The sequence below is a fragment of the Leptonychotes weddellii genome, chromosome 8 (assembly GCF_054177405.1).
Source record: "Leptonychotes weddellii isolate Sample4059 chromosome 8, ASM5417740v2, whole genome shotgun sequence".
Classification (NCBI taxonomy): Eukaryota; Metazoa; Chordata; class Mammalia; order Carnivora; family Phocidae; genus Leptonychotes; species Leptonychotes weddellii.
The window spans coordinates 105,054,622-105,075,585 of NC_138376.1; the positions used below are offsets into that span (position 1 = coordinate 105,054,622).

Consider the following 20,964-nt stretch of genomic DNA (forward strand, 5'->3'; position numbering starts at 1 on the left):
TGGTTGGCATGATTCACTCTCTACTGGTACCACTGGGTTTTTTTTTCCTTACAAAAGCTTCTTCTCTTCCCAGCCTCTGTACTGTCCTGTACTGTTGGGCAGTGGGGGGCACCCAGTAGGTAATATTGTGAAAACAGGTTATCATTTTTTTTCTTCCTATATCTTTTCACCCTTTGCTTTTTTCACTGAGATTCCATAGGTTGAGGGATTTTATCCTTTTCTTAGGTCATGTGTCCTTTTCAGAATCTGTGCAAGCTATAGACATTCTCCTCAGGAAAAAAAATGGACATAAGGATATATATATATAGATATATATAGATATATGTGTGTGTGTGTGTGTGTGTGTATCTATCTATCTATCTATATATATACAGATAGATATATGGTTTCACAGATTCATGAGCTTTGTGGACCCAGCAGTTTTTGGGGAATCCCTCTTAAGATCCTCTACTACGAAGAAAGAATTATACATTTGAATTCAGATACCCTAAAGCTAAATCCATCTGCTTTTAGAGGAATACCCGAGAACCGGGGAGTTCGTCATAAGCATGGTGGTATGATGGAGAGAATAAAGAGGGTTTGTACATGAGGAACAGATGCACCTGGGAACACTGGGGCCTGCCTGCCTTGGGGATGGGGAGATGGGAACAAGAACAGTTACAGGATTTATGCACTGTTCTCCCCCACTGATTTTGGTCAAAGTAGTATATACATTGGTTCCAGAATGAAATGAAACCCAGAAGGCTGTGTGTGTCACAGGGTGCTCACAAGTATCTATATCTACATCAGCGTGCTTGTTTGTGCAAAAGAAATGGGAGGAGAATGTATGGAGGTTGGAAGGAGAACAAAGGTAGGGTCCCAGGCATCAGTTAAGAAGGAATGAATTGATGGAGGAGACGCAGAAAGAACCCATGAAGCTTCTGGTCACTTGGCTTGGGTGGTTGTACCTAGAAGGCAATGTGCATATGTGTGTGTGATACACACACATACACACACCTTTTGAAATCCTCAGCTGTTTATATACAACAATCCATGTGTGTATACTGCATCTGAATATATGACTGCACTAGAACTTGACTCCTACTTTGATCAAAGATCCTCATTTATTATGAGTTAATGAAAACGCATCCAAAGAAAGAAAAGAGATGCTTGAAATCATCTAGAACATCAAAGGTAACATTTTAATCAGTTTAAGATTTTGTAATTTCTGGCAAATGTACATATTAATCTTTCCCTTTATTTGCACAGCCCAGTTGAAAAACCTCACTAAGTCGGCTGTAATGACACAGGATGGAATTTCTGAATTACACCCTCCTGGGTGCAAAATAGAAAATATAAACTTGCCATTCAGTACATGTTTTCAAACGTCATTTATACATAAGTACACTCAAATATATTCTGAGAAAAAACAGAATATACATTTGCATTCAAGCCTGAACTACTTTCCCACCCGAATTCGATACAAATCACAGAGAGATGCATCTGGGGTCAATGAACATTAGCGGCTGTGGCAGACTGTTAGAATAACAGCCCCTGGTGAGCCATGCCCGTGTCCAGGCTTCTTCGCAATCTGACTTGCTGCTTCTCACCGGGAGGTAGGGGCTCTTTCCCTACTTCCTGAATCTGAGCTGGCCTCATGACATGCTTTGACCATGTTCTGCACGTGGCAGAAGTGACCTTGTGTGACTTCCAAGGTGAAGCCAGAAGAGGCCCTGCAGCTTCAGCTGTCGCTTGCCTTGGGTGCTTCCCTGAGATCACTACAAACAGGTCCAGCCCACTAGAGAATGAGAGGCCATATGGAGGGGAACCCAGGGGCTCCAGTGGACAGCCACCATGAACTGTCAGGCAAGTGAGTGAGGCCATCAAGGACCTTCCCCCCAACCGGCCCTCCAGCTCAACGTAGCCCAGGAGTGAGCCCAGGCAAAACCAGCAGCAGAACCACCAAGCCGACCCAAAGAATCATTAGAAATAGCAAACTGCTGTTGTTTTCGGCTGTAAGTTTTAGAGCGGTCTGTTGCCCAGCCAGAGTTAACTGATGTAGTAATATTTAGTAGAATTTAATGCCAGCATTCTGTTGAGAAGCTGTATTTCCTTTAGGCCTGGCCTGAAGTCTTCAGCCCTCAGCCTCTTCCCTTGGACCTGAAATGCCAGGTTGACTGCATGGTGATGATGCTACACTAGAAGGTACCAGAGACTTCCGGGTGTGGTAAGCCCCCCCCTCTGGGCTGGTGTAAATGTCGTATCTACTGGATGCTCAGAAATACAGAGGGCCTTCTGAGAGCGTTCCTGGACTTGCGATTCTAAGCAAAATTCACTAAAAAAAAAAAAATGACATAGCAAATGGAGGGTTAAAAAAAACCCACTTCAAAATATATTGCTAATTACTCAGGAACTTTACAATGAAGATACAGTCCAAAGTTATCTTCTAAAAACAACTTATACTTCTAGAGAATAGCAGCAGCTAACAAGCTGGCAGACAATGAACACCTACTGTGGGGGAGGAACTCTGCCCAGGGTTGTAGTGGCCATCTGGCCCCACCCCATCCCCCACAGCCACTCCGACCCTCCCTCACTGTGTGGGATCAGCCCTGCCCCAGTGGGCTCTGACGGCCCCAGGAGCCAAACAAGTTACTCCCATTCTCCTTACCATCGTATTTTCAGAAGTAGTTAATACACACAGAATACTGTAAAAATTAGAATATGCTACGGGCTGAAATACAGCTTCTCAACAGAACCCGCAAATTTGTATTTGAGGTTCTTACCCCCAGAACCTCAGAACGTGACTGCATTTGGAGACAGGGCCTCTGAAGAGGTCATTAAGGTAAAGTGAGGTCATTAGGGTGGGCCCTAATCTGACTGGTAGGTGTCCTTATAAAGAGATTAGGATGAGGGCCCCGAGGGAAGGCCATGTGAGGAGAGAGCAGAGGTTTGCCTACAAGTCAAGGAGAGGGGCCTTGGAAGACATCAACCCTCTCAACACCAGCACCTTGGACTCGTAGCCTCCAGAACTGTGAGGAAATCAATCTGTTGTTTAAGCCACCCAGTCCGTGGTGTTTTGTCATGGCAGCCCAGCAAACTAACACATAACCCTTCCAGCTGTAAGCCTAGCAAACTCAGCTAAGGTGCGTTTAAGTGAGAGGCAGGCCCCCAAGCAGGAAGGAACGGCATCACCCGGATCCGAAAATGAAGCCATTAGGATAGCAGTTCCATTTCTGACTTTTTTTTTTTTGGTAAGTTCTGGCCTCCTCTTTGGGCTGCCTTAGCCCTCACGCGGGCCCTTCCGACGGCCGGCGGCAAGACGGCCGGGGGCGCTCAGGCTCCGCCAGTCCTTCCCCGCTGGGGAGGAGCCCACCAACCTCCTCCGGGCAGGTCACTCACAGGACCGCTCGCTTCGACTGTTCAAGTAGTCCAGTGAGTCACGAGCGCGCCCCAGAAGGTGGTGACTGTGATCATCACCGCTTTGCAGGGCTTGAGAAAAGCGAGGCCCGGACTCACGTGACTTGCCTCAGGCTACTCGCCGGCCGTCGAGGCAGAGCCGGAAGTGCACGCAGGGCTGTCCGCCCGCACGGCGGACACCCTTGATCGTCCGTCCAGTCACCTCTCCGTACACAAACAGCCTGAAGCAGGGGTCAAACGTCTTCTACAAAAGGCCAGGCAGTAAATACTTGGGCTATCAGGCCACAGGAGTAGGTCACGTATTCTTTGTGTTTTTTTTTTTTTACGACCGTTTAGGAAGTAAAACAAAACAAAAACTGTGAATATGCTCAATGCCACTGATGGTTAAAACTGCAAATTTTATGTGATGTATATTCTACCGCAAAAATAAATAGCCGTTCTTAACTCTTAGCACAGAAACTCTGGAGTCAGACCCGCCTGCAGGTTGCCGTCTGTAGTCCGCCAACCTCTGATGCATCCCTGAGATAGACTTCTTGGAAGAACTCGGCAGCAGCCACGGGTTTCCCTGATTTAGCAAATACACTCTAACCTTTATTGAAAAGTTCTGAAACACAGTCGGTGGGCTGTCGTTCAAATTCACCAACAGAAAAGTTGGAGAGAGCAAGGTCAAGGCAGCAGGGTGGCTCACCCCCACCCTTACAGGTTCCTCCAGTTTTGGGGGAAGAAAAAGAACTTGCTCTTCTACTCAGGAAACAAAAAAATTGTATGACAGACGTGACCTACTTTGTTATGAGCAGGAAAAGGGACGATAACCTTGAGGTCATTCTGTGCACTGAACACAAGATGTCTACCTTTGTGGTTATTGATTTTGTTTTGCTCTGTAGAGAAAGGGGAGTGGTAGAAAAAGGACAGATTGACTCCTACAGAACTGTTTTCAGGGCCTACAGGTCTAGTGAGTGATTAAAATTGGGTTGAAGCTCAAAAGGTAAGACCATTCAAAGATTAAAGAATCCTCCAAAGACAGACTCAGTTGTGTGTGTGTGTTTTATTGTAGCCTACAGCCAAATTCCAAGTCCAGAAGCATATAGTGACCACTATAAGCCAGTGTCTTACCCAAAGAACTCTGACCAGGATCTTGCCCAGAGCTTAGGAGAAGGAAGCGCATGAGATACAGCTGAAAGAATGTAATGAAAATGACCCAAAGGGAAGTGGAAAAAACAACAACAAAACCCCAGACACCTATATAATATGGCTAATGTTGCAAAATACCATGAGTAATGTTTAAAAATGTAGACTCTACAGTCACAGACCTAAATTCTAATTCGGACTTTACTACTTCCTAGCTGTGTGATCCTAATCAAGTTATTTAACCTCCCTGAGTCTCAATTTTGTCATCTATGAAGAGGATTGTAATCATCTCTAGCCTGCACACAACAAGTGCTCAATAAATATTGGCAATTATTATTCAAAAATTATTCGGATAAAAGTTCCAAATTCCATAGATTTCACTGGCATCTCAGGCCAGGAAATCTATTGCTCACAATCTCTACATGGTTTCCTTCAGTGGAATTTTCCTTCTCAATTCCTTCTTTATGGAACATACTGTTAATAACTTGACTTTTCAGTTAATCCTAACATGTAAGTGCAGTTGCACATATAAGAAGGATCTGTCTAGTTGTTGCCTAGAGTTGCCCCAAGTTTAGTAAAAGTCCTTTCACTGATCTTGAATCACTTTGGACCTAACTCTAATTAAATTCTTTCTGGGTTTTTCAGTAATGTTAGAGATACTACCTTTCCTTAAGAATAGGAATGCTAAAGTGGCAAAGTGTTGTGCTCGTGTTTATACTACCAAAGTAGCACTTCCAGCTGGCTTGCAGAGGGATCTGAATGGCAAAAAGTAAACTTCCAATTTTAACAGATTCTTAAAAAGCAGGTGTTTCAAAAGCTGCTATGATTTATGAGCAATCACATACTCCAATCTTAAACATTTTCCTAAATTTTTGTTTTAAGAAGAACATAAGCTCATTTTTTATATACAAGAAGAGAAACATTTTCCAGCACTATCTAGTAACATAAGCTTAAGAATATTTTGGGGGAAAAAATCTTATGTAGTGTAACCACTGATAGATTTTAAAGTGGAACATCTACTTTCCAAACCAGTGAGAAGATGCACAGAAAAAAAAAAAGACATGGGAGAAAATACATCCAAATGTCAACAACGATTTTTCTCAGAATGATCATTGTGATTTTTAGTCTCTTTGTAAACTTTTTTTTGGGGGGGGGGTAATCTGTACACCCAACATGGGACTCGAACTCACGACCCCTCACAACCCCGAGATCAAGAGTCACATGCTCTTCTGACTGAGACAGCCGGGCACCCTGATTTTTAGTCTCTTTTTAAAATATATTTCGTATTTTGCAAACTTGTTAAAAATCATCACATGCTACTTTTATACTGAGTAAAGAAAATAACCAAGGCAGACCTGATAAACTAAAAATTTTTCTTTATTCTTTCGCATGTTGAAATAGTTTACTGTATCTGACACTTCCTTTAAGTCACACGAATTCAGTGCCAGAAGGAGAACAGTGACTGTCAACCAGTCCCTCCAAGTCTGTTTCCTTGCGTTAAACTCTGAAGGATGGGGATCAGAAGGGCTCACTTCCCTTGCACTTATTCTGTTCTATCACAGCAAGTAGAACAAGCAGGTGACTTGGAGCCTGACAGAGAGGTCTGAATGCTGGGCCACCACTTACTAGCTGTGTTATTTTGGGCTAGTCACTTCACCCCGGAACTTGAGTATTCTATTTGTGTAACATGGAATTGAGAATTAAATGAGAACACATTGAAAAGTCCCCTGCAGGGCCTCTCACATGGTAAATGCTCCATTCATAGCTGCAGTTCTCATTTCTACTACTAACCCCATACTACAAAGCTGGAAATGGAAATATTGTCAGATCTTCCTTTCCATTCCTGTCACTTTAATCTCATATATCATTTATTTTATCCCAGTTATTTATCCAAATTCTCTGCCCAAATGTGTTATATACATGTCAAAGTTGTAGAACCATCAAACCACAGTGAGAGAACCATCAAACCACAGTTAAGTCATAGCATGACTTAACTTTCATTGTACTTCTGCTTCCAGAGTTCAGAAAATAAACAGATCCATCATGTCATGCTCACATGCAGCTCTCAGATAAGGATCTGGAGGAAACAGTTAAGTTTCTATCACGGGTTTTCTCTTCTTTACTCACTGGAACGTCAGAATGAAGGGAGGATCATAGCCTCTGCCTGAGGCTGCAGGATAAAGAAAGACCCTTCCCATGAAGTCAGAGGCAGCCATGGCTTCATGGACCAGAGTCTGGCATTCACTGAGGTAGTATCTGCCTCCCACTTCGTAGCAAGAACCAGAAAAGGCTGAGATGCCTTTTTGTGCATTTTTTCACCAGCAGCCAAGCTAGGTTTATAGACTTCTGTTATGTAGCAAGCGTCCAAGTTTGACTTTAAGAGAAATTCATACATATCAGGGCTTGTCAAAGAATCTACCAGAAGCCATTCTTTAAAAATCGAAACCATCCATTTACAACAGACCAGCTCGCAGCTTTGGCACCATACGGTGGCAAGTGAAGACTTTCTTAAATGATGCTTTGCATGCATGCAAACACACAAACACTACAGAATTTCCTCAACTGGGCTCTCTGTGCAGTAGACACACATACACTCCATACAAAATTATTCCGTGGTCAAACAAGTGTACTAAATTCCTTTCTTGGTAACTCATAATAGCATATTAAATGTCCTTACAAATCCTATAGTATAGAAATAGACTTCCTAACCTGATCTAAATTAAGAATCACTCTTTGTTGGTATACCCATTAACACCCCGCAGAAGGAATGACGTGCGGAACACCAGTTTGGGAAACGGAACTACACAGCTTAAGCTTAAGTGGTGCAGCACTGCATGGCAGAGCACCAGCAAGGAAGATGCTTTACAGACAGAGGAGGCACCAGTGCAGGTGGCCTTGTTTGTGAGCACATCAGACATCCCTTGGGAAGTGTCCAGAATTTTGGGAGGGATGCTTTGTGGGGTCTAGGGGTCCTGAATCAATGAGTTACAGCAATGACCAAGGTAATTTTGAACAAGGTATGATTATACTATGTATGGCTCTCCTCCCAGAAATTCAGATTGTACCCTTATAACTGAGATAGATATAGAGCGCAGAATATAGATTTCTGCACCGCCCCCCCCTCCCCGGCAAAGTAACCTTCATTTTCCAGGAAAATAAGGCAACCAGACAATATATCATGACATGTGGCTGAGCTGAGAGCATAATCGAAGTCTCCAGACTAGCAGTCTACAAGTCTAAGCTTCCTCGTTACTAAAATAGCCTCCACAATAATAAAAGAAAACCCACAGTCACGTATAGCTAACTCCCTACCTTTTAATTATTCATGTTAATGCCCTGCATTTGTAGAGTTTATACTTTACAAATGCTAATCAGGCCCAAGGATTACATGAATAATGGAAAGCCACAAATAATTACCAAATCTGATTTTAAGCAATGTTTTCAACACATGCTCTCCCCAGAAATCTTCCCCAAACACTACCTCCCCTCTCCTCTCCACTTACATTCTAAAAGAAACCTTAGTACAGTTAATTTAGCCAGGAAGACCAACCTAACTTTTATACTTTGCTTTTTCTCTGGTACCCTAATAGTAATGATGGTGAATGACCAGAAGAAGTACTAATAAGAGAAAAACAAAAGGCTCAGGCCCAGAAACTAGATGCCCCTATTTGAAAAGGGGAATCTGAAACCCGGCCCTAATGCCCAGCCACTATGTCGATGGAGAAGATAATTGCCTTCCCTTCAGTTCCGCATGGTGGTGGTACCATCTGTTTCTTCCCTCAGTGATTTGATATACCTGCCAAGAACAATGAGCTTTAAACCAGATTACTGATGCAGCAGTTTTCCTCCCCTCCTCTAGGGGGGGAAAAAAAAACACCCAAACAATGCTGGTGTTCCCATTATTAACAAAACAAAACAAAACATTAGCTAATGTCCAACGTCGTTAATTAAAAAGAAAAGGCCAGTTCATAGCAATCCAACTGGCAAAAATCAAAGTGTCTTACTAAATCCAGTCTAAGTGAGAATATGGGGAAATGTGGACCTTCATACACTGTAGGTGGGACTATGAGGATAAAATGATTTTGGAAAAGCAACTTGGCACGTGAGAATGCACACACCACTTCTAGGAATATACCAGAGAAACTTACAAATACGTCCAAGAAGGGGTGTACAAATGATTACTGCAGCACAATCTGTAGTAGCAACAGGACTAAACAAAAAAACTAATCAACTTCTCTGTCCATCCATTGGAAAATATTTTCCCATCCACTGGGAAAGTCACATTGAAGAATTAAACTGTGGTAAAGTCCTATTATTATAACATTCTACGCAGCAGTGAAAACAAACTATAGTGATCACTTTGGATTGGTATTTCAAAACTTGAGAGAAAAAGTACAAACTGGCAGACTGATATATTAATATGACATAATTTATATGAATTTAAACACCCAAATTATTTAAAGATATCTCCATGTAATAAAAGTAAAGAAACAGACAGGAAGAGTACATGTTATCTCCCTGGGAAGAGGAAAGGGGGGGGATACGAAGGGTGGATGGAGAAAGACCAGGGAAGGATACATAGGAAACTATGATGTCAGCCATAATATTTTTTATTTATATTCCCCAAAATATTATGTATTTTAATATAAAAATTTCTGGTCTAGGTTCCAGGCATATGGGTATTTTTTTAATTTTTATTTTTTTAAGATTTTATTTATTTGTCAGAGAGACAGAGAAAGAGCACAAGCAGGGGAAGCGGCAGAGGCAGAGGGAGAAGCAGGCTCCCCACTGAGCAAGGAGCCTGATGTGGGACTGGATCCCAGGACTCTGGGATCATGACCTGAGCCGAAGGCAGACGCTTAACAGACTGAGCCACCCAGGCGTCCCACATACAGGGATTTATTATGTTAGCTGTTTTCTATACTTTTTTTCTTAAAATAACTTTTAAAATACTATAAATTACAGCCTTCTTTTAAAAGCCAAAATGAATGAAAAAAATAGGGGACTGAGAAAATTATACAACCTTACAACAATGTGCAAGGTGAAAAGGAACTGGGTTATCAAGCCATGAAGTAGTAGCTTCCTGAATACTGACTTAAGAACACAATGATACATGTCTTTTTTTATTATATTATGTTAATCACCATACCTTACATCGTTAGTTTTTGATGTCGTGTTCCATGATCCATTGTTTGCGTATAACACCCAGTGCTCCATTCAGTACATGCCCTCTTTAATACCCATCACCAGGCTAACCCATCCCCCTACCCCCCTCCCCTCTAGAACCCTCAGTTTGTTTCTCAGAGTCCACAGTCTCTCATGGTTCGTCTCCCCCTCCGATTTCCCCCCCCTTCATTCTTCCCCTCCTGGTATCTTCTTCTTCTTCTTTTTTTTTAAAAAACATATTATGTATTATTTGTTTCAGAGGTACAGGTCTGTGATTCAACAGTCCTACACAATTCACAATGATACATTTCAAACACACTTTAGTGTCTTTATTTTTGTGTGGCCAATATAAAAGTGGCTCGCAATACTACTATGAAAGTAATTGTCGAGGAAAACGAGTTCGTTAGAATTATTTTCTATAGTTATACAGTCACTAGCCATCTGAGATTATTTTCAAATTAAAAAAGAAGTAGGGGTGCCCCTCCCCCTCCCCTGCTTCTCCCTCTGCCCCCCATGCTCTCTCTCTCACATGCTTTCTCTCTCAAATAAATAAAATCTTAAAAGAAAAAAGAGAAACAGAAGGAAAATAGTCTTTAATTATTGAATTCTCATAGCGCAAGTGCAACTTTCAACTGGTTTTAAGACTCCTAAAATTTAGAAGTCATAGCAGCAAGGCTGGGCTCTTAGAACTACAATTAAGCTATCGAATTACAAAAACTTTCCAAACAGCATTCCGGACCACTTAAGACTTAGTTTATTAGTGCCGGGCACAGTTAGAAGCACGCTTTATGTATCATCCCACCTAATCCTCAGCCCTACGAGATAGGTGTCGCTATCATCCCTGGTTATAGATGAAGCAAGTGGGCACAGAAAGAAATATCAAGCACCATGCCTGAAGCATAAAGCTGGTGTCAGTTCTGCCACCTCCTGGAGTCCAAGTTATTAATCGCTCCACATACTGTCTCCCAAGAGACCACAACCCTGTACAGATGGGAACCACCTCAATCCAACATCTACTTTCACATACAATCCCCAATTTTAAATTTCAGAGATACTTCTACAACATTCAAACCTGCCTTGCTCATTTTACCAGCCAGAAAATTTGGTCTCCCCCAGGGACTACACAAAGACCTGTCACATTAGAAGCCTTAAAGCATCACTGTGATTCTGAGAAGGAGGTCTTCATCTGCATCAGGAAAAGGAAACTTATTTTTCTCAGTCAGTATATTCTGAATTTTGGTACCCACGCATTCTACCACCCTAACTGTCCTAAGTAATGCAGGATCCAGTGTGCTTGCTGAGGCTTCATTCAACGATGCCTGCTCTCCTTCAGTCAACATCTTAGAAGAATGAACTCGACATCTCAGGGCCACAGGGGAGGAAGCAGATCATGCTAAGCGCTACAGGCTCATCCAGGATGAACCACCAATCACAACCCAGGACGGTTTTCTTTTTTCCGTTTTCCTTTGTTTAACTTTCACACCAAAATGGTGCAGTAAAGTTTTAAGATAAAATAGGCTAGAGGACAACATAAGTAGCTACACATTCAGCCAAAAAATTTGCTGTTACCTAGAGTCATTAAAGAATCATTAATCTTTTTTTTTTTTTTTAAGAGTCATTAATCTTGGGGTGGGGGCGGAGAATCAAATCTAGGACACTGGGAATGACGAAGTAGGCCTCCGTTCGAATGACTGTGACAGTACTGTTAGAAGAAAGGAATTCAAGAAACACCAAAAGTCCTGAATTGAAGTTTTGCTTTTTAACTTGTCACCTGAAGCAGTGTGGACTCATTCTTTAACCCTGTTCTCCTGAATAATACAGGTCGGTAATTATATTAACCCCCCTCATGAAGCACCAGTAGTAGTAATGATCCACAAAACATTCTCAGATGGGGCTTGGAGCATTCCGTTTGCTTTTCTTTTATCTAGGATGTTTCACCAAAAAGCATGTCACTGGCCACATAACCATAATCATCCCTTGACACTCGGTTTTTAGTTAAATTCAGTGTCGGTGGCCAACAGTCCTTTTAAATGTTACCTTCTTCCTTCTTCACATCAAATGAAAACAGAAGTTCCTCATTCCTCTCTTGCACTGTAGAGGTTTAATGAGAATAATGCTAATTTAATACATACTCATGTTCACAGCAAAGTGGCAGAAAAGTTAGATGTTAAGAGCGAGGTGGAGGGGATAAGACACACGGTGAATATCAGCTACCATGTGATTTGACTCAAACAACCAGCCATCAGCAGAAGGGCTCATCTGATGGGGCGAGAGCAAGAAACTGGAACAGACGGGGCGCCTGGCTGGCTCAGTTTGTTAAGCGTCTGCCTTTGGCTCAGGTCATGATCCCTTCAGCTCAGGTCATGATCCTGGCTCAGTGGGGAGCCTGCTTCTCCCTCTCCCTCTGCCACTCCCCCTACTTGTGCTTTCTCTCACTCTCTCTCAAATAAATAAAATCTTAAAAAAAAGAAAGAAAGAAAGAAAGTGGAACAGATCCAAGCACACTTGCAGTAACACTCAGCAGCCCTAAAGAAGAAAGAAGAGGCTATGTGGGGACACTCCGAGACTGCAAAGGACCAGGCATTGATCCAAGGGCATTGTTGAGATGGTTACCCATGAGTTCCAGGCTTGAAAAGATGACAAGATGACTAATAACAGAACAGAGGGTTCGGGAGCATAGGGGTCATGCAGAGGATGAAGGGTTCGGAAGGTGTGAGTCCATGGTGCAGGCGGGAGGTTGAGCTCACATAGCTGGTGAGATCTAGCATGTTGTCTAGCATGGTACAGACACAAAAAAATCAGTGTCTGCTGAATCTGAAGTCTGTGGGTACCTAGGGGAATTTCTGAGTTCATGGGATTGTAGATGGAGTGCTAGTAAGTCCCAACACAGACCTACACTACCTAAATGGAATCAAAGTGAAGGTCACGTAGCATCAGAGTAAATGTCAAGGTCACTGCAACTTGTGGCAGTGGAGAGGATTTTGAAGTCACTTAGATTGCGAGAAAATGTCAAGTTGATTGATGATTGGAAGTATTGACCCAAGTGGTCAGTTTGGAGTTCCACTCATGACTCAGACTAACGTTAATATAACAAGACTCTAAACTACTAGATGGGTAAGGGGGAAGCTAGAGCATACCAAACCCTGTGTAAGGATTAGGGAAATGATTTACTACTGCAGTGTGACAGAAGAATCAGAGGTAAGACACTCGCAAAAAGAAAACATGATTCCTGAAGTGAGCCCAGGGTAAAAACCCAGCGTGCTGAGGTTTGGAATCCTAACACTGAGGTTGCCATTTTGCATCTTTACATATCGCTGATGGAAAGGTCTGTGCTAGGAACTGTCCACCTACAAAGAATCTGTTTTTCTGGGCCTTGGGGAAAAAAGAAAAAAGGCTGATGCAGAGATGGTATTATAAAAGAGAGACATAAAAGGAAAATTCTCAGCATGGCTGGGATGGGTGGTGGTCCAGAGGGAACATGACCAGGAATGCACTGGACCGCCTTTTGCAGCAGCTCTTTCCCGACCCACAGAGGTGTTGGTGGCCATGGGAGACGCTCCTTGTCACAGAGCTCTGAGACGGTAAGTCATCGAGGATTCGTTTCTTACGTTAATTTCCCCCGACTTAGAACTTCTCCCTTATTGTCATAATAGTGAATTTTAGTTGTCCAAAGGGAGGTAAATACTGTAATGAGCATACACCACAAACTTAAAATGGACATTTAATAATGAGATGAGCTCCAGTAGTTCAAGGAAAGATGATGGTAGAAGCTGCTTCTGGAATGCTCTGGCACCGGAATTTGGTCCAAGTCAGTCACTGTAGAGTCTGCGTACTCTCCCAGACATAAGGTCCTAACAGAAAACTACCTACCAGTCCTCTGTGCATGAGGGCTACGGGGCAAAGGTCTGTAATACAAAAGTCCACTATCCTATCGCCCGGAAGGGTGTTGATTGACCTGGTATCTCGAGGCCTTTGCCGGATTCAGAACATGGTCCTGGACCTTGGAACGTTCCAAGGCTTGGCCAGACGGCCTCACCAGCTGTGCTTCCTCATTTTCTCTGGCTGACAGTGTCAGTGTGTCATCTCTCATCAGTCGTTGTGTAATAAATATTTAGGGACCCTCAACTATGCACGAGGCCCTGTATTAGGTGCTAGTGACACAGTGTGAATCTAATAGTCACACTCACTGCCCTCTTAGAGTTTAGTCGAGTTGGAGAGATTTTTAACACTACTCAGCAAACACAATCTACAATTTGGCTGGAGCAACAAAGGACAAGTACACGATCCTAGGAAAGCCTAGAACATGGGACCCAGCCTGATCGAGGGACACTCTTGAAGAAAGGGCATTTAAACTGAAGGAGAAGTAGAAGGTGACCAGGTACAGCAAAGCAGAGGGAGGAGAACCAGCTACAGTACTAGAGGGAAGAGCTCAACAGGATACAAAGACCCACTAGCATGTATGCTTAATAACAGCAGTAGGTAACATCCAATATGGTGTTTGTGCCAAATGTTTGCAGCACTTAACTGCTGACTGACTCGTGAAAGAAACAAGACCACCACAGAGAAACAAAAGTATTGAGAGACAAGATAGAAACTGACCAAACTTAGAACAAGAAATCTTGGTGCTGAGAATAGCATGAGAAGAAAAACGGCCCACATAAAGCTGTAAGTGCCTATAACCTAAGTCTCTAGCAGAAACTCGCCCACAAGCCTTGGACATTTCCATCAAGCAATACACACACACACACACACACACAAACAAAACAGAAAACTCCAGAAGTAGAAATTTTGAGAATCAAAATTCCTTTTGATTGGTTTCCAAGATGGCAGAGGATCATGGCTATTGTTCCCTGATGAAGGCAGACCAGAAGTTTTCCATTAATCCCAAGGAATAAAAGGTACACTCCCTTAATCGTATTTGAAATAACAAGTAAGGTGATCTGACATAATGGTAATTTATTTCCTTCACTTCACAGGACAAAATTACAGGGTACTGCAATGAGTAATCTACCTGACATCTAACATCTGATCCACATGAATAAACACAGGACAAGGATCCAGCCACACATACCTATTGTGGACAAGAGACTAAAAATGCCTCAGAAAAGTAGCAGCCCTCCTGGAAATTTTCACTCACAAGCTAGTTAAGGTAAAAGGCAGGAGATTAGACTAGGGAAACTTTCTGTAATAGACATGTACTGGAACAGACGAAGAGTATGTTAGTAGGAATTATCAGAAAATTTGCCATTTGTAGTCAAATATCCCACTTTTTATTAATACCATTTAATGAGCCCCAAAAATTTTCCAGAGAGTGTGTTAAATGCTTATCATATCTCTAATCCTCACCTCCACCTATGAGCATGGTATGATTAATTTCATTTTATAGCTCAGAGCCCAAAGCTTGGAAAGGTTAAGAACTGTAACTTGCCTACTTCCACATGAAGCAATTTTTCTATCACATCACACAGTCTCTCACTCCACAGTTATTCTGAATTTCTAATAACCTTGGCAAACTTGGATATAGCCAGTAATAGTCCATCTGGTTAAACTTTTCCCACCATATAGACTGAAAGCCCTGATAGCACGTTCTGAATGTCTACAGTTCTCTACAGGGGCTCAGAGGCAATAACTACAATCTTGACTTTGCATCTGTACTTAGATTTTGTGCTACATTGTTTCAGAAGGGTTTCAAAAGGGGTCCACAGAGATTCCAACCTTCCACCTGAACTCCCAAGTCACCCCTCAACAAATGCACTTGATGCTTGATCTTGTAAGTAACCCTATTGAGGAGGCACCACACCAACCTTCATAATGTTGTTCCCAATGATGGTTTTAGGATGACTGGTTCCGCTGAATCCACAGAATATCTTGCTACTACTTTATTAGGCCTGAAACTGTGAACATAATTTTCTTTGGTCAATATGCCTAAGCTCCATTCTCTGGAATCTGGACAGAATCTATTAAAATTCTCTAATAATCATCACTGGGCAGAAAGCCTAAGAAAATGGAACTTGCATTTTAGAGTCAAAAATATTCATCAGTGTCCTGGTAAACACTTCAAACACAATGTCTTATGTCTATCTGTGGTAGACTTTGGGTCTTTGTATCCAGATCTGAGGTATAATGAGGTATGACTTTTGAAGTTGACAAATCTAGAACATAAACCTAATACATAGAGGGCCCAACATAAATGGGTTCTTCTAAATGCTAAAAACTGAGAATTAAGATGAATTCTCTCAAAATTTCCTTTGTTGATGTGAAGGTATTAGTTTCTGCTCAAAACACAGTTAATGTACCTGCAAATGACCTGATAATTTTTCAGTAACAACGAATTGAATTTAAAGTTGCCCCTTGAGATATGCTGGTGTTAGTGGAAAAGGATACTCAATTCTACCTTCTAACAAATAATATGTAAGATTTATCAACTGGGAGATTTTCACCAAATACATGTGTTTGGTTCCTATGGTTAGAGCAGTCAGCTATTTTAGCTCTACTGATTATAGCTCTTGACACACGCACATAATTTTTAAACCTTTTAGTTTTATAAAGCAAGCAAAGTCCAATGCATATAGCACCTCACCGTATTAAAAAATTTGGGTTATGTAGAGGTCAAATCACATTCCCCTTGTATAGTGATACCTATGGTAATTTCTACTGTAACACAGAATGCCTGGGAGACAGTTCTACTCACTCAACAGGTATTCCAATGCGTGCAACCCATACATCAGATGTTGTGATCCTTGTTCCTGACATCCCCTATTGTTATTTTTATATAAATGCTTTGAATAAAACATTACATTTCAGGTCTCTTCAGCAAATAAAATTTATGCCAATCAATCTGACTTTAAGATTTCCTCCTTATAATAGGAATCTTTGATATTATTGTTCTTCTGAACTATACTTTTGCCCCACTAGCTGGAAAATTCTACTGCTAAAGATTCTTCCTAGTCCTGAAATGGCACAAATAAAGACACTGGGAACAGACAAGAGTCCAAGTCTTATAGAACAAAAGAGGAAAAGAAGAAAATGAGGGAGAATGATTCTAGAATGGCATTTGCACTTCTTGACATAACACTCCTTTTTGGGGGAAAAAAAAGACTCATGACTTACAAAGAGGACATTACAATTGCTAGATCACCAATCCAATAGGAATATAAATGGTAAGTGGTAGATCATATTTCATTTGGAAACCTTAACTGGCAGAAATTCTACCTTTAGAGTGGATAAGCCAAAAGAAAATAAATTACTGCAGGCTCCATAAAAACACATTTTAACAAAAAGGCAGGAGGAGGGGAAAAGGGCGAAGGAGAGCACAGCTTCCCAGAACTACTGTGTCCTGATTTCAAGGAGAAATTTTATTTCTTTACAATCTAATCTGCAATTTGCTAACAAAATGGGCACAAGACATTAACCTAGATATTAAAAAAGCAGTCAGTTAATACTACCTTGTAAACATATGCCTTCATTTTTCCACCAATGAAAATGATGAATAATATAAATGGAAAACAACAAAACAGGGTAGAATCCCTGATGTACTCTTAGGTAAAGGCAATGTGGTAGAGAGTAATAGGATTAACCTATCAGATACATCCAAACATCAAAATAGTTACCTTGGAAGGACAATCCTAATATGACCAACATTTCTTAGTATTCTTATGTTAGTAAGACTTTCAGAGCCTGTGCAAATTATTTTTAGATGTTGAATTTATCTCCATTCAATAATGTTCATGCACTCTGCAATTTCATATACAGAAGAGTAGTCTTGGCCCTTGAGAAGCTTACAGTCTAGCAAAGGGCACGGAGATAGGTACAGATTCTTTCATTATACTCTCAGCCCTTCCCCCATTGTCAGTTTATATTCTTGCATTATTGGTACATAGTGGTCTTCCTTCACTAGACAGGCAAACACCTCTGAGAGCAGAAACCATGTCAATTACCTTTGCACCACCTCCACAATGCCCCAGCAAAGTAATCTGTACAGAATGAACATTTAAACAAGTGTTGGTTTAGGGAGAAAAGGTCCTTTTACTTATTAATGACACTGTGCTCAGCAAAACTCACCATAAGGTAGGTTTGCCTTGAAACCTAAGCAAGGGCATTTAGTCACTGCAGTACCTAAATAAGCTTTCCTGCAGCAGTCCTCAGGTCAGCATTACACTGAGACTTGGGTTCTAGAGGTATAAGAGCAGAAGCCCAGCTCACTCCCAATGACTGTCTAAATGTTATTCGTCAATAATAGCAAGGCATGTAAAACATTTACATCCCTACTGATTACAAGGGAGAGAAATTTCACCTTCAAAAACTGAGCTAGTCTACCAGCTAACCAAACTACTGTCTCACCCTACCAGGGTAATTTTGAAGTCACCACTGGGAGTCTAGACAGTAATCCATACGTTCATTTCTACAGAGTTCATTAGGATGGTTACCCAAGAGCAGAGTATTTGGAAAGATGGAACTTCATTACCCAGGGTAATCCTGGACAGGACCATTACCTTATTGAATTCAGATAGCAAACTTCTTTATTCTTGGTAATGACAGAATAAAGATACTATGCATAAAAACCAGGTCTGGACACAGTTAGCTGATTAGACCACAGAGCAGGCAAAAAAGAAAACAAAGGTTCTGACTGTTTATCTTAATAATAACACATAAAAGATAGTCTGTATGTCATCTTGCTATGATGCTTTGGAAATAATTTAGAAAACAGAAGTCCATTATACAGTGCAAAAGATGATACTGGCAACCAGTGAGTAGTAAGTATAATATTCAGAGCAGGCAGTAACATTTAGGTGGAAGAGGACAACTGAAATTGTCTATAAAGCCAGGTTACTATGCTCCCTTGCAGGGAAGGGGCTGTCTGCTCCATCAGGCCCTTCTTAATAACCACATTCATTTCAGGACCTGACCATATCTGGCACCAGGAAGCAAGTAAGGTTGGACAATGCAGAGAGGACAAAAATTCAGATCACAGCTCTACAGACTAGAACTGTCTCGTCTAAGAAGGTAACCACTAGCCATGTGTGGCTCTTTAAAAATGGTAGCGGATCAGAACCTCCTTAAGTCTCTCTTATCCAAAAAGTTGCATGCATTGCCAAAAACAAATAGATTTTTAGAAGCACCTACTTCCCCCACCCTTCTTCCCTTTAAATAAAATACTAAAGGCAAATGAAAACAAACAAAACACAGAAGAGAGGAATTCAAGAAAACTACTCAGAATAAAATGGATAGCTATCCTAAATTACTGCTCCAAGATGCCCAAGGGAAAAGTGCTGCAAATGAAGAACATTTCCGAAAATACACAGTGGGCACAGTTCAACAGATCTACATTAATTTAGAAAGTTACTGCCTCCTAAGAGGCCAAATGATTTGCTACTAACAATTTAAAGTACTGGGTTTTCATCAAGAGCACACTCTGGTTCAACTGTCTAATTCCTGGTCAAAAAACAAACAAAAAAAACCAACCAGCAATCACCTACAACAGCTTCCATCCATGGCATTGGTAAATTCCTGAAGTCATCTGGTTCTAAGATATAAGCTATGTCTGACAGTGAAATTAAAGTCAACTACGTTACTTAGATTCTACTTATTAGAAATTCTCTGTATACGGTATTTTAAAAGTGAAGTAAAAATACACTTCTGAAATTAAAGTAGACAGTTTCAATTATATTTAAGAAAAGCAAACTAAGATTCACTCAAGAACCAGGAAAAAGAAAGCCAGTCATTTTCAGATACTGGGTTCTATTCAAACACTTGTTCTATCAGTGTTTAAATATTTGCCGGCTACTTTACCATGCTATTGCTCTGTACCACACAGAGGAAAATTTGATATCTCCGTGACAGAACAATTTGAATGCAAGCTAAAATTTAATCACCACACGAAAACAACAAAACTGGTAATCTATCAGCTTAAGTGATGAGTAGCTTATATATTTTGGGGAAGGGGGTTGCAAGAAAAAACTTAAAATGCAAGCCTTAAAGCCCTTCTTCAAGAAGGCATGATGTTGCCATCCCTGACCATTAGAGTCCGGGGTGGGGGGGCGGCTATGAGACAATGCTGACACGATGCAGTACACAGGGATTTGAGAAGCCAGGCAAGCTGCTACTCCATTTCATCATTACGAAAGAGATGCACAAGAATCAGACCTCTCCTTTCTGCACCCAGCATAATCCAACCTCCATAGGGATGTTCAGTAGTAGTTACCATCAGAAGTTATAAAGCCTCATGGTCCCCCTCCCTGTTCCCTAGCTTTGCTCCCTACAGTGTGCTCAATGTTTATTTACCTCCTCCTTCAAGATCTCAGTATTTCAGAATATAAAAGGAAGTAACATCTTAACCCTCTGCCCTTGGAAAGGCTGCACTCTTCTGCCACTTTAACTCATCCCCTTCCAAGGGGAAACTCTCCTTATTAAACAGAAATCACCGATGCACCTAAGCAAGGTGGGGAGATGTTCATTTAAACCTGGATAACTCCTATTTCTTCCGCCGGGTGAGGACAGTGTCATTGGTAACTGTTCAACTGAGCATTGTGAAAATTAAAGATCTCTAGGCCAAGAAGGTAGCCTGGGTCAGAAAGGCAGCTGATCTGAAACCTACCAAATCTGCAAAATCTGTTCCCCATTTCATGCATCCACAGCTCTACAGAATGTGTAAACAGCACCAGCAAACTGTGCTAGGAGGTCACAAGCACTCCACGCCGCATGCACACAGTTTGTAAATGCGCTACAGACAGTGCGGGAAATAGCTGGTTCCGGTTCCAACCAAAGGGCAGAGCTAAGGCATACCTTTTGGTCTTCTGGAATTTCCATTCTTTTGCTGTTCATCTTCCTCGTTAATGGTGAATAGACCAAGGGGAATTGGCCTTGCACTGGTCTTCTTCAGTCTCTCTTGTCGGATAGCTGTAGCGGATCCAGGCATACCGCGGCTACTTGTTTTTTAATTATTATTATATTAAAAATATATGCTTATGTAATTGCAGCTCCCAGGAAGCTGCTAGTTTCTAAGCGGCCGGTTCATTTGAGCACTTGTAATAGATCCCCTATGAGTAAACAGTGTGCAAACAGCTGACAGATACTACCAGCCACTTGGCAACTGAGGCCCTGCAGTTCCCCCTCACCTAGCAGCAACCCCCCCCACCTCCCCTCCACGCCCCCTCCCACTTACCCCCCCCCCCCCAGGCATGTGGCTGGCTGGAGCTCGCTGCTTGCACACACGCTCCACACACACGCACGCGCACTCTCCTTCCGGAAAAGCCCCAGGAAAGGCACGCGGGGTCA

At 41.7% G+C, this 20,964-nt stretch overlaps 1 protein-coding gene across 6 annotated transcripts in view; it reads right to left on the bottom strand.

The window, feature by feature from the left end:
* MAP7 (microtubule associated protein 7) overlaps window positions 1-20,964 on the bottom strand; it is a 171,196-nt gene that overhangs the window by 127,119 nt on the left and 23,113 nt on the right. For 2 of the 6 annotated variants that reach the window (XM_081829065.1, XM_081829063.1), the window contains exon 1: window positions 20,473-20,789. The exons of 3 other annotated variants lie outside the window; for them this stretch is intronic. In XM_081829065.1, coding sequence (XP_081685191.1) covers window positions 20,473-20,605 — 133 coding nt within the window. In that variant the 5' untranslated portion in view covers window positions 20,606-20,789. Of the gene's footprint in view, window positions 1-20,472; window positions 20,793-20,964 lie in introns of those variants that run through there. One more of the 6 variants, XM_081829068.1, reaches the window with a different exon arrangement.